Genomic DNA, 14939 nt, shown 5'->3' on the forward strand with positions numbered 1-14939 from the left:
CTAGCAGAGCTGGCAGCATAGTCGGACAATGAGGAGTTTAGGGAGGAATGTGGACCAGTCCTGGAGTCTGGGGAAGGCTCGGATGAGGGCTCTGAGTTGGAGGCAGAGAGGGGGCCAAGGCCATCTGGTAGTTCTTTGCTGCCTCCGGAGTCTCACATCAGTGAGGCAGAAAAACAGTGTCAGCCTGTTCCCAGTGTGCACATGCACAGAGTTGCCAGGAGACAGGAACAATTAAGAAAACAGGGTCGACTTGGGAGTAAGGCTTGGAGATGATTGGCCCCTCCCATAAGACATAAAAGAGAAGCGAATGGGACGTGAGCTTTTGAGGAAGCAATTAGATCATCTGGTCAGTAAAAGCTCTGGAAAAAAATCTATTTGACTCTGTGCTAAGTTTGGCCTTGCCCTGCGTTTGGCAATTAGTTCTCTGGCAGCATTCCAAGGGAGATAAGGTGAGTGTTTGTAAACACTCCCCTGATAGACTGTTTGAGAAGCCTTTCGGACTGGGAATGACAATAATTCACAGCCGTTTGAATTAAAGAGGTTTGCCGGGACTGCGTTAGTGCTGTTTATTTTCTAAGGAAGCCTAGGTGAGAACAGCAACAATATAAATTCCCTAAATGAATAAAAATAAATAAATATATTGCACTGACCTGCGATTCTCCCTATTGGCATTGCGTGCTCTTCAGGGGGCGAGACGGACACCATGATGTGGTTCATGAACGCTAACTCTTCTCGGTGGGACAAGTTGATGGGCTTCACCTCTCTGTGCAGCCCATCTTCAGACAACCTCGAAGCTTTGAAGTCAACGGAGTGTCGGGGATTCAGTATCAAAGGGTGCATTATTGGACTGGGCATCAACTGGATGACCCTAGTATTTTCCTGGCGAGGACTGGAAGGCTTCTGAGCCACTTCGGAAGGTGTTGGGCAATGGTTGCTCTCAGCCGGAGACACCGAGAGAGGGTAAGACTCCTGATGATTGTTCTCCTGGTGTCGCGTGCCCAAGAGCCGGTCAGCTGGCGAGAGGCGACGGATAGTGTTCTCCAGGGGGGACTTCAAGGACCGCTGCTCAGACTCTGGCGAAGGCCTGTGATTAGCGCTGAGGGGTGATCTGGAGCGGTGTAAGAGTTCAATGGTAGGTGGATTGTGATGCATTGAGTCTGTCGACTGCCTTGAAGCTCTTGAGATAAAGTTGTCTGTGAAACAAAGAGAAAAAAAAAGATAAGAAATAAAAAAAATCAGGCGCCATCAAATGGGCCAATAAAACTATATCCATCCTTACAACCAGGCAGGGTGGATAAAAATCAATGATTTTTTTAAAAAAATCAAAAAAATCAGTTTTTTTTTTATTTAAATCAGATTTTCTTGATTTAAATCAGTTTTTTTTTTATTTTTATCGAATTTATTTTAATAAAAAACTTTTGGGGTAAAAATCTATCGTAAGATAGTTTTCTATTTAAGAAAATAAATAATTTAGTTTATTCAGCATGAAATGGAGCTTAGTTATGTAGCATGAGGCTGTATATTCTGCAACACTGGGACTATCGGTGAGTCAACAGTGGGTCAAAGGAGTAGCAGAGATGACGGTTGCTCTTTAAAAATGATGATTTAAATCGAGTTGATTTAAATCAAGCCTTTTTACTAGTGATTTAAATCATGATTTAAATTGTGATTTAAATCAACTCGATTTAAATCAAATCCACCCTGCAATCAGGATGCTATTCAGCAGGTTCTGGAGAACCGGTAGTGGAAATTTTGAATAGCTTGGAGAACCGGCCAATACCACCTCTGGCTGGCCCCAGAGTGGGGTGGGAATGGAGATTTTGCAATATCCTTCTCCCAGGAGTGGGGACGGAATGGGGATTTTGCAATATCCTTCTTCCAGGAGTGAGGAGGAAATGGGGATTTTGCAGTATCCTTCCCGTGGAGTGGGGTGGGAATCGGGATTTTGCAGTATCCTTCCCCTGCCATGCCCACCAAGCCACGCCATGCCCACCAAGCCACGCCCACAGAACCGGTACTAAAAAAATTGAATTCCACCACTGCTTACAACCAAGCGTGCAGCCTGTAGGTCCAAGATGAAATAACTAAATAAAATAAATTGCAACTTAAGTAATAGCTACCCTGCATTTGGTCTCTGGCGTGGGAAAACATTTGGAAAAGTCTTGGACAGAATCAAGCTTGCTGCCAGACTGCACATTAAAGTCTGAATGAAGCCTATTTAACACACACACACACACAAATACCAAGAAACAATGTCAAAATTAGGCAAAAATACTTGCCTAGCATATTGTGTAAAAATGATTAGGGTATAGGGTTCGTGCATCCACAAATGCCAACCAGCTCTCAGAAGATATGAATAGAATAGAATAGAATTTTTTATATTGGCCAAGTGTGATTGGACACACAAGGAATTTGTCTTGGTGCATATGCTCTCAGTGTACATAAAAGAAAAGAATATGGTGAGCGCTCCATCTCGCAACATATGGACAGACTTAAGCCACAGTTTCATCTGGGAAACTATTAGCGTCTTACATCAAGCCAAATCCAAAAATGTTAGGCAATTCCCAGAAGCTGGTCTTTCAGACAAATCAGCCATCAACAAACCCCTAGAGATAAACTATATTTACATACCAGTCAAAAGAGGCAACAAAAAAACCTAGGGAGGAAATAAAAAGACTAGAACATATCCGTCTAAGCAGCCCACGCTCAGATAAGCAGGGATTAATACCAGACAAAAAAACAGGCAGAAAGTAACACTCTAAATCAAGGAACCACCAAGGAAGTCAATACACCCTCAACAAATCTGGCATGGCAAGCTACTGCATATAAGCAGGCAGGAAACCCCTAGACTCACTCAGGATGATGCTATTACCAAGTTGGGTAATGAAACATCTGCAAAGAACCAAGTTAACACCACGTTCACAATTCTACCCCGAGCTATAGATATACTCTCTTCAACTTGGAAAGTCCTGACTATAAGTCAACAAGACTCATGGGAAGTCTTGAGAATTGTTGTCTAAATACAGGTAGGGAAACAGATTGAAGGTATAAACTATATTAGCATGAGAACTAATCACATTTTCATCCACTGCCTTCCAGAAAACCCTTTCCTAAATGCTTGTGGTCCCTACCATTCCCAATGAAATAATGGGAATAAAATGCACAAAAACTGAAAGACTCTGAAATACCCACAATGGAGGAATGGTTGGTGAAGATGATAGAATTTGCAAAATTGACTTGCTTAATTAGAGAAAAGACAATAACGACATTTATTAGTGACTGGAAATCCTTTGTGGACTTTCTTTTTTTCTTTTTGCTGATAGTAATAAAAATATGCTTGTGATTTATGGGTTTTTGCTGATTACCAAGGGTAGATGGAAAGGAGAGAAGTCATAATGTAATCTTAGAGAGAGAGAGAATAAAATTGAAATGCATTTGTTGCTGCAAAGAAGATTGGAAGTAATTTCTTTATATTTTGTCTTTCTTTTCTCCTTTTCCCTTTCACTTCTTCTCACCACTTTCCTTTTCCTTTATTTCCTTTTTCCTTTAGATGATTTTACTCTGTAACGATGTCTTCAGTAAGAATCAATTGAAAAGAAATATATTCAAGTTTCTAGGTTCTATCATATCTCAAGACTTAAAATGGATAACTAACATCAAAAATATCATCAAAAAAGCTCAACAAAAAAAATGTTCTTTCTGCGCCAACTCAGAAAGCTCAAACTGCCTAAAGAGCTGCTGATCCAGTTCTACCGAGGAATTATGGAGTCTGTCATCTGCACCTCTATAACTGTCTGGTTTAGTTCTGCAACCCAACAAGACAGACACAGACTTCGGAGGATAATTAGAACTGCAGAAAAAACCATGGCTACCAACCTGCCTTCCATTGAGGACCTGTATACTGCACAAGTCAAAAAGAGGGCTGTGAAAATATCTACAGATCCCTCACATCCTGGACATAAATTGTTTCAACTTCTACCCTCAAAAAGAAGCTATAGAGCACTGCACACCAGAACAACTAGACACAAAAACAGTTTTTTCCACAAATGCCATCACTCTGCTTAATAACTAATTCCCACAACACTGTCAAATCATTTACTAAGACTGTATTACTATTATTATTATTCTCTTCCTTACTAGTATCTATCTCTTCCCACTTATTACTTAACCATGTTGCTTGTATCTTTCAATTACACAGTTTTTATTTGTTTCCTTGTACGTTTTGATAGCTTATTAGTAACCTTGTCTATCACTAAGTGTTGTATCTTTTTATTCTCGATGAATGTATGTTATTCTCCTTATGTACACTGAGAGCATATACACCAAAGACAAATTCCTTGTGTGTCCACTTGGCCAATAAAGAATTCTATTCTATTCTATTCTATTCTATTCTATTCTATTCTATTCTATTCTATTCTATTCTATTCTATTCTATTCTATTCTATTCTATTCTACTCTACTCTACTCTACGCCATGCCATTCTATATCATTGCACTGTGTTTTATTATTATGTCAAATACCAGACTTCGTGGACCACGTTGGCATTCTGCCTTTTCAGATTCAAGACGACCTACTCCAGCATGCCACGACATCCCCCGGTGTAAGATGTGGAAAAATGGGGAAAACTCACAATGTGTTGCTATTGTGGGGGAGAGGGAGAGAATTGCATTTTTTTTTTTTTTTTGGCAAAGCCAAAACAGGGCTTTTATATACCCATGTAAATCTTCTAATTCAGTGGAACCGTAATTAGTTCCAGCCCATTTGTGTGACTCCCTAACCCTGCCCCCTTCCGCAGGGAGCATTTCTGCTTTTCCATTTTCTCCACTCGTTGTTGCACTGGGACTGTTTGAAAGATTTACAAAGCCCCCCAAGTAACATATCAGATCCCCCACCCCCACCCCTTGCTGCAAAATCCCAAGAGGTCCTTTGCTGAAGACCCCAGGGGTCACATCCGGCTCGGATTCTTCCAGTGCCTCGCATTGACCTCCGTCTGACTCCAGCCCCCTCAGACGCTCCTCATGTCCATAGACAGCACCCACCCGTTTCCTGGCTGAAGCTGGAGAGGAAACGGCCCTGGTGTGGATTTTATGATTCACACAGCCGAAGTCATAAACAAGAAAAGGTCTTTCTTTGTTTCGCTATTTAGGTCAATCTTACCCAAACGGGCACAAGGAAGTGAAAACTCGGGTGCCAAGCCATGCCCCTGTCTGCGGTGACTGAAGAATGTTTGGAAAGGGGGGGGGGGAGAGAGAGAGCCAATGAGAAAGGCGACATTTTAGGCCCCGTGTGTGTGTGTGTGTGTGTGTGTGTGTGTGTGTGTGTGTGTGTGATCGGGTTGAAGCTGTTTGTGGGGAGCAGAGCAAAATCAAGGCTGCTGATGGCAAACCTATGGCAAGCGTACCAGAGGTGGCACGCTGTGCCCTCTTTGTGGGCACACGAGCTGTCGCCCCAGCTCAGCTGTGCTGCCCATGCGCGTGCGCCTCCCACCGGCCAGCTGGTCTTCGGGTCTCTGCCCCGCATGCACCGGGGGTGTGTGTATGTGGGGGGGGGGACATGCGGGGGGCCCACATGTGCATGTGCGGGGGATGCATGCACCGGGGGCAGGGCACATGCACGGGGCTCTATGCACATTGCATTTTGGGGGTTTGGGCATGCCCGTGCGCATTGGCGCGCACACTTTGGGCACTTGGTCTGGAAAAGAGCCTTGGTAGTACAGTGGTCTAAGGCACTCTGTTATTAAGCTGGTTATTAAGACCAGATGCCTGCAATTACTGCAGGTTCGAATCTCGCCAAGGCTCAAGGTTGACTCAGCCTTCCATCCTTTCTAAGGTAGGTAAATTGAGGACCCAGTTTGTGGGGGCAATAAACTGACTTTGTATAAATATACAAAAGAATGAAGGCTATTGCTTAACGCACTGTAAGCCGCCCTGAGTCTCCGGAGAAGGGCGGCATATAAATCAAATTAAAAAAAAAAAATGTTAGCCATCACTGCCTTGTGCCATTTTAGACAGGTGGCTGTCCAATCTCTTCTTAAACACCTCCATGGATGAAGCACCCACAACTTTTGAAGGCAAGCTCTTCCACTGGTTAATTGTTCTCACTGTCAGGAAGTTTCTCCTTAGTTCCAAGGTTGTTTCTTGTCTTGCCTTCTGTTGCTTTGGAAAATAACTGACTGGAAACAGAGGAGTCCAGATCAGGAATCACCCAGATGTGCAACCAGCAGCCTCTTCCGTGGCTGGGTGAGCCGCATTCTTAAATTTCACATTCCAGGGCCCTGTTTTTGGAGGACATTCGCCTTGCAGCACGGACTGTAAACCAGCAGGCAGTTTAGAAGGGCTGTTCAACTTAAAACTGATGGCAAGCAGGAATCGCATTTCAGAGCAATTGGTGCAGATGACCTTAAGACTTAAGGCCAAACTCTTGCATGTGCCAAGACCCCTTCTCTTGCCTGCCTGTCCATTGTGAGCTGGATGGAGCAAGCTTGGGTTAAAGGTAAAGGTTCCCCTCGCACATATGTGCTAGTCGTTCCCGACTCTAGGGGGCGATGCTCATCTCAAAGCCGAAGAGCCAGTGCTGTCCAAAGATGTCTCCGTGGTCATGTGGCTGGCATGACTAAACGGCAAAGACGCACGGAACCCTGTTACCTTCCCACCAAAGGTGGTCCCTATTTTTCTACTTGCATTTTTTACATGCTTTCGAACTGCTAGGTTGGCAGAAGCTGGGACAAGTAACGGGAGCTCACCCCGTTACGCGGCGCTAGGGATTCGAACTGCTGAACTGCCGACCTTTCGATCGACAAGCTCAGCATCTTAGCCACTGAGCCACCGCATCCCTAAACTTGGGTTACAAAATCCCGAATAAAAGCAAGTCCAAAGGAAAAAATTTCCCCAAAGGGGAAACACGACTATATTTAGCTGCTCCAGTTCGTCCACTAAACACCAGAGATGCAAGCCATAAGGATTTAGGAGAGATGGGATTATCCACCTGTGAACATTTGGTAGAAAGCATTGCTCTCTCAGTCCAATATTCGAACAAGCTTGGTCACATTTGCTCCAATTCATATTAAAGGGCATAAGCTGTTGCGAGAGGCAGCTGCCTTCATCAGAGACCCAGTGCTAAAATGATGCAGGATGAAGGAAGCTGCAACTGACATAATCTTTTGCCTTTTAGTAATGTGTGAGTTGGGGGGGGGGAATGCTACTAGCCACCTCCCAAATTTGGGTTACCATAGACTGACCCAGCTTTCCTCCTTACAATTCTTCTCACTGGCTAGATTAGAAGAATCTGCGGCTGCAAGGAAATCCGTAATCCCAATGAAACACCCTTCCTCAGCTTTTCATTTCTACCAGAGGCGGACCACAAAAAATGCAAACGTACAGCTTTAAATTGTAGGCGCCGGAAATGAAAGAAAAAAGATCAAAGAGATTTTGGAGCGTTGGCGAAGGCGGGCACTGATGAAGTCTGGCCAAGTATAGGGTATGATGTCTTCAGATGATACGGTGAGGGGAGGTGAAAAACAGCTCTGGTTTATAACAAGACAGTGTTTTTGGGCCACAGACTTAATCAGAGTCTGCTAATCTTTCAGAGACAATTGGCCCACAGAGCAGGGGTGAAATCCAGCAGGTTCTGACAGGTTCTGGAGAACCGGTAGCGGAAATTTTGAGCAGTTCGGAGAACTGGCAAATACCACCTCTGGCTGGCCCCAGAGTGGGGTGGGAATGGGGATTTTGCAGTATCCTTCCCCTGCCACGCCCACCAAGCCATGCCCACAGAACTGGTAGTAAAAAAATTTGGATTTCACCACTGCCACAGAGACATCCATGGTAGGAGGCAATTAAGTCAAGATCTCGGCTACAATTGTGTTCCTGAAGTCCTCACTCCTTTCTAGCTACCTGTCCACTGCAAGGATAAACCCAGGATTAATTGGGATTAAACTCCCCATCAGCAATGTTGTCTGAAAGAGGACGGCAGCGTTCAGAGCTATCTGACTCGCTGCCAATTGAGTCAAAGCCTCCATTTTGTCAGGTGCATGCAACCAGATTAGAATAGAATAGCATAACAGAGTTGGAAGGGACCTTGGAGGTCTTCTAGTCCAACCCTCTGCTGAGTCAGGAAACTCTATACCATTTCAGACAAATCGTTGTCCAATCTCTTCTTAAAAACTTCCAGCGTTGGAGCATTCACAACTTCTGGAGGCAAGTCGTTCCACTGATGAATTGTTCTAACTGTCAGGAAATTTCTCCTTAGTTCTAAGTTGCTTCTCTCCTTGATTAGTTTCCACCCATTGCTTCTTGTCCTGCCCTCAGGGGCTTTGGAGAATAGCTTGACTCCCTCTTCTTTGTGGCAGCCCCTGAGATATTGGAACACTGCTATTATATCACCCCTACTCCATCTTTTCGTCAGACTAGATATGCCCAGTTCCTGCAACCGTTCTTCTTACGTTTTAGCCTCCGGTCCCCCTAATCATCTTTCTTGCTCTTCTCTGCACTCTTTCTAGAGTCTCCACATCTTTTTTACATCGTGGCAACCAAAACTGAAAGCAGTATTCCAAGTGTGGCCTTACCAAGGCCTTATAAAGTGGTATTAACACTTCACGTGATCTTGATTCTATCTAGATCAATTTGTGAAGAATCCAAGTCAGTGACTTTAGTATGTTCTACCTATAATGTAAGAGTCTCCCCAGGCTGTTTTCCTTCCCCTGGGAACAGACAGATAAGTATTCAAGGAATTTAGGCAGTGGCCAGTCCTATGCAGTCTCTTGTAGCTATAAAAGGACTCAAGGCTAGTTCCTCATTTGACCCCTCCTTTCTGTCTGGCTGGGAATTTCCCAACATTACCAAACTATGATTCTCTAAAAACTTCATGGGTACCTGTGTTTGTGATCAAACATTACCCTAGGGGGAGGGTGACGACGCATGCTGCCTGGGGAATTCTGTGACTTGAAGTCTGCCCATCTTAAAGTTGCAAGGTTTGAAAAATACGGTTCTAACTTTACAGGCATACTCAGGATTTATAAATCACAGTTATAGGAGCAGGGGTGGGCTGCTGGGGGTTCGCAGGGGTTCGGGAGATCCTCTAGCTAAGATTCTGTGCTGTTCAGAGAACCCCCAAATTCCACTCCTGGCTGGCTCTGCCCACCCCTCCCCGCCCCTCCCAGGAGTCCCCACGCGGCCCATTTTGGATGCAGATAAGTGCAGGGCACGCGCGGAGACTCGGGGAGGGTGAAAAACAGGCCTACTGGCTTCCAGAGGGCCTCTGGAGCCTGGGGAGGCCATTTTCACCCTCCTGGAGGCTTGAGGAAAGCCTCTGGAGCCTGGGGAGGCCATTTTCGCCCTCCTGGAGGCTTGAGAAAAGCCTCTGGAGCCTGGGGAGGGCAAAAACACCCCGCTACTGTGGTACAGGAGGCCGACTAGGCCACGCCCACCCAGCAACCGGGCAGAGAATCCCTTGTTAAAATTTTTGAAGCCCACCCCTGTATAGGAGTGAACTAAATAGGATGCCACACCCATTCCATGCTTCACACTGATGATGTTACCTAGCTGGGTAATGAAACCTCTGCAAGAAAACAACCCTAAACCCAGAGAGCATCAACGATCCTTCATTTCAGGGGTGAAATCTACTTACCTTCCCTACCGGTTCGGAAGTGCACGCGCCATGCGCCCACTTGGACCCTCTACACTTGCGCAAACCCTTCTGTGCATGCGCAGAGGGTAAATAACAGGCTACTTTCTGGTTAAAACTAGGAAGTAACGACGACCGGGTGAGTGGGCGGAGCTTCGCGCTGCTGTCGCTACTGGTTCTCCGAACCACCTGTCGCCATCACTACCGGTTCAGCTGAACCGGTCTGAACCGGTAGCATTTCACTCCTGTTTCATTTCAAACATAAACATTCTCTTTTATCGGTATGCTTCCCCAACCCCATCCCCCACTTGTCCTCTTTCTTTCCACAGCATCACCTAACCCGTTTATGTAATTTTGGTCCTCACAAAATAAAGAAGTCCTTGCGGTTACCTTCATCGTGGTTCTGATGCAGCATGACATCTGGCGGGGCATGAACAGAATTCCCAGGGTGGAAGAAGGGAGAAAACAACATATGAGAATTTCTTTGCTTCAAGATGTGCTGAAGAAGCTCGTATAACACATCACCTGGAAGAAGACAAAGAAGAAGAAGAAGAAAAGTGCCAACTCAGGAAAATGAATTTTTAAAGACTTTGAGGTCCCTAAAGCTAGAAAGGCAGGTTATATTTATTCACATATTTATCTGCATTCATTCTGATAACTGCCCAGCTCCCAGGATAATAAAACACAGAAGTTCCATGGCTCTTTCCTTTCAAGGTACAAAACTCTGCTTCAGCGGCAGAAAAGTATTTACAGGTGGTCCTTGACTTATGACCACAATGGAGCCCAAAATTTATGTTGCTAAGCGAGACAGTTTTTAAGTGTGTTTTGCCCATTTTATAACCTTTTTTTTTGCCATAGTCGTTAACTGAATCACTGCTGTTGTTAAGTGAGTACTACTGTTGTTAAGTGAATCTGGCTTCCCTGTTGACTTTGCTCGTCAGAAGGTCGCAAAAGGTGATTTCAGGACACTGCAGCCGTCATAAATACGAGTCAGTTGTCAAGTATCCAAATTTTGATCACATGAGCATGGGGATGCTGCACTGGTCATAAGTGTGAAAAACAGTCGTAAGTCACTTTTTCCAGTTTTGTTGTAACTTTGAACGGTCGCTAAATGAGAGCTTGTAAGTCAAGGACTACCTCAGATTTGAGGGAAGGTGAGATCCAACAAATCAGTTCTTTTAAGGAAAGATGGCGGGAATGGGGCCTTGAGGAAAACCGACTGATTTTTTGAAAGCCCTCATGGGCCACCAAAAGGTTATCCACACAAGAGAAGGTCATTTCAGAATAAGAAACTGAGGTCACATGAAGGTAGTGTTGTGGCCCGCCACCGGCCAGCAGAGCTGGCAGCAGATTCGGACATTGACGAGGTTGGGGAGGAACATAGGCCAGTCCTGGAGTCTGGGGAAGGCTCCGATGAGGGCTCTGCGTCGGAGGCAGAGAGGGGGCCAGGGCCGAATGCCAGATATCAGCTGCCTTCAGAGTCAGACATCAGTGAGGCAGACGAACAGCTGGAGCCAGGCTCAGAGTTGCCAGATGAAGGGAACAGCTAAAGAACAAGGGTCGACTTGGGAGTAAGGCCACAGGTGGATGATGAATAGCCCCTCCCAGAGGGAATAAAAGAGGAGCGAAAGGGGAGTGGAGTTTGCAGGAGACAATTAGTTCGCCTAATTGGTTTGTGACTCTCCGAGACTCTTTGCCAAGTTTTGAAGATATCAGCCTGGCAGCTCTCCAAGCCAGATAAGGTCTGTGACTGTAAATTCTCCCTTGAAAGACTTTGCTGAAGGTGAATGAGAGGAATTCACTGTTTGTTTAATAAAAGGGGTTTTGTCGGGACCAGGATTCTGCTTCGTGCTTTTTTTGGGGAAGCCTAGGTAAGAGCAGGTAGATTCTGATTTAATTTTGGAAATGTAGCAAACTAGGATCCGGATCACTTCTCTCACGTGATCCTGTTGATCTACTCTGTATTTGCTCACTATCACAGCATTTAGAAAACAGCCCTTCTCTGCTACACTGACAGACTGACTTTCAGATAACAAGCCAAAACAAGTTGACTGGAGTTATAGTTGGGTCAGCTTTGCAATGCTGTGTTGCATTTATTTTTAATGCTACAACTTGTCTACTATTAAATACTACACTATTTAATAGTATTAAAGATACTATTACTATCTTTAAAACATTCTTCATGTTTGCTGTATACTCTTTCCAATAACATTATTTGCTGCTCTGAGTATCTTGCATGAGGTAAATTATGAATATTTCCAAGACATGCATTTTTCATACCATATCAGCAATTAACCTTGTAGCAATATGACAATTGCCAGAAGTCCAAAGAAATTAGTCAAGAATTAATCCTTGAGACTAGCCTTATCTTGTTTTTTTTAAAAAATGGCTAATTTTCTAATAAGATGTACGAATGCTCTAATCATAATATATCCTACCACTGACAGAATATTCTGTGACATTCCAATTTGCAATAAAGATGGACACATGGTCGGCTACAAAATTGTATGCAAAAACTAATCTCCAGTGAATCCTTTTCAAATCTGTGGCATGCTACAATATTCATTTTTGTACCCTTTCTCTCCCACAATATTGTTTTTTATTGGTGACTTGGATGAGGTAAATGTTTATCAGGTTTGCAGATGACAAAAATGAATGAGATAGCTAATATTTTGGAAAATGGAAATAAAATTTGTATGATGAGAATGAATCAAATTTCCATTTTCCCTATCCCACTTACCCCCCCTCCCCAAAAAAAGAATTTGGAATTGTTTTATTTATCTCTTCACTAGGTCTTTATTTAAAATAATGAGCAAAATGGGGTTAATATTAAATGGAATTTGTTTGCTGTTAGGGTTCCCCCACCTCCAATCTAAACTAAATCAGGAGACATAACCCATTTCTGCAACAAGTAAAAATAATAATACGAATGCAATAAAGTTTAATTAAAAATATTGCGGATGTTGATTCTCCTCCACATCTAATCTCTGACAGATTTTGCACTGTTGCCCACTAATGCAGTAAGAGATCTCCTTCTTTAATTACTGTATTTTTCGGAGTATAAGACGCCCTTTTTTCCCTCCTAAAAGAAGCTGAAAATTTGGGTGCATCTTATACACAGAATGTAACCCTGTCCACCTGCCGGCTCCCATCCTTCGGCCTCCACGTGTCTTCTTCCTGGCTCCAGATGATGGCTTGTGTTTTTGGGCTCCGCGCATCGCGTATACAGCCTCCAAACACTCCGTTTGAGAGCCCTTCAAGGCTGCGGGGAGCGCCAAAGCACATCGCCCCCGATCGTCGCAACACATTTGGAGGCTGAAAACGTGACGCGCGGTGCCCAAAATGGCTACCCAGAACAGCTGCTGCCTTTTCTTACCCCTTCCGTGCTTTGCCTGCTTTAGTCACTGGAGCTCCCTCAGACGATCAGCTGTGCTTTTGAAGCTGTTTTTCAGCCCCAACCAGCCCCAACCTCAAAACTAGCAAGAGAACTAATGTGCTAAGGACGCTAGCCAGATGAATACCTGGTAGGCAGAAATTTCACCCCCCTAATTTCCTTCCAAAAAATTAAGGTGCGTCTTCTACTCTGAAAAATACGATAGTTCTTAAAATTACTTACCAGAATGTGGAGATCTGTATCGGAAGTCCTCTTTGGTTAGTAGCAAGAGAGCTTTGCCATTCATCTCAAAGGTATTGCTGTCAATGGTTCTAAGGGAGAACTCCTTCTCCGCCCACTTTAGCCATTGACCCACATCGTCTCTGCTCCAGTAGATGGGTTGCAAACCTGTAGAGAAATCAACAGAAGGATGTCAACAACAAGATACTTAACAATCCCCTGGTGGAGGCCAGCAGGTTGCATGATTATGGAGAAATGTGGATCATGAAATTAGCATTTCAAAAGCACAAATATGCAGGTATGTGCATTAAGTTAGAGAAGCTGGAACTCATGGATTGGAGATATCCTGGTCTTCTGATACTGACCGCAACACAGATACTGTAGATTTAATTTAATTAATTCAATTTATATGCCGCCCCTCTCCGAAGACTCAGGGTGACTCACAATACATTCCAAAAAATCATTATAAAAAAACATTGAAAAATTAAAAACATTAAAACATTAAAAACTCATTCACGCCATTCATGGCCGGATCTCGCCAGATCACAAGAGCGAGAGCAACGGCCCCAGGCCTGCCGGAAAAGCCAGGTCTTCACCGCTTTTCGGAAGGCCAATAGGGTGGGGATGGTCCGGACCTCAGGAGGTAACTGGTTCCACAGAGCTGGGGCAGCCACAGAGAAGGCCCTCCCCCACGGGCCCACCAGCCGGCATTGTTTAGCTGACGGGACCCAGAGGAGACCAACTCTGTGGGATCTTACCGGTCGCTGGGAGCTATGCGGCAGAAGGCGGTCTCGAAGATAATCTGGCCCTGAGCCATGTAGGGCTTTAAAGGTAATAACTAACACCTTGAATTGTGACCGGAGACCAATAGGGAGCCAGTGCAGCTCGTGGAGAATTGGTGTAATGTGGGTGTATCTAGGTGCACCCACGACAGCTCGCGCTCGAGACCAACTGTAGTCTCCAAACACTTTTCAAGGGTAGCCCCATGTAGAGCAGGTTGCAATAATCTAACCGTGAGGTGACAAGGGCATGAGTGACTGTGAGGAGAGCCTCCTGATCCAAGTAGGGTCGCAATTGGTACACCAGGCGAACCTGTGCAAAGGTCCCCCTAGCCACAGCTGTCAGATGTTGCTCTAATCTTAGCTGTGAGTCTAGGAGGACAGCCAAATTGCGAGCCCGTTCTGAGGGGGTCCCCAACCCCTGGTCCGCGGTATGACAGCAACGGGGCCTTGAAAAAAAGCGAAGCCCCATCAGCGGAATGCAGGCAGCACACAAAACCACGCCCCCTCCGGTCCATGGAAAAACCTTTCTCTGGGGAATTGGTCCCTAGTGCCCAAAAGGTTGGGGGGCCCTGCTTTAGATATTCAGCTCCTCCATTTGACTATTCAATCTCAATCTCTCTCTCTTTTTTTATTTTAGAGCGCAACTCCGTATTTCTGCAAATACGGAGTTGTGTAATCTACCTGATTAGACAAAGAGCAAGATCAGGGGTGTCAAACTCGATTTCATTGAGGGCCGCATCAGGGTTGTGTTTGACCTGGGAGGGTGCTGGGGGAACATGGCCAGGGTGGGTGTGGCCAGCTCGACATCACACGTGTGATCAAATGCCACTTTTGCTAGTAGCTTGTTTTGCTAGCACTCTGCCAGCAAAAAGAGAGCTTATGAGGGCCGCGTGTGGCCTTATGAGGGTCCGTTTTCGCCGGCA

General features: G+C 44.9%; 1 protein-coding gene across 1 annotated transcript in view; it reads right to left on the reverse strand.

Annotated features, from left to right (window-relative positions):
* The window catches only part of ETV6 (ETS variant transcription factor 6), a 134003-nt gene that overhangs the window by 19116 nt on the left and 99948 nt on the right, over positions 1–14939 (reverse strand). The window contains exons 3-5 of the mRNA XM_070947078.1: positions 13238–13402; positions 10012–10146; positions 651–1193 (exon numbers count right to left, since the gene is read on the reverse strand). Coding sequence (XP_070803179.1) covers positions 651–1193; positions 10012–10146; positions 13238–13402 — 843 coding nt within the window. The remainder of the gene's footprint in view (positions 1–650; positions 1194–10011; positions 10147–13237; positions 13403–14939) is intronic.

The sequence above is a fragment of the Pituophis catenifer genome, unplaced genomic scaffold (assembly GCF_029215685.1).
Source record: "Pituophis catenifer annectens isolate HBS135680 unplaced genomic scaffold, rPitCat1.0.hap2 SCAF_7, whole genome shotgun sequence".
In the NCBI taxonomy this organism is placed as follows: domain Eukaryota; kingdom Metazoa; phylum Chordata; class Lepidosauria; order Squamata; family Colubridae; genus Pituophis; species Pituophis catenifer.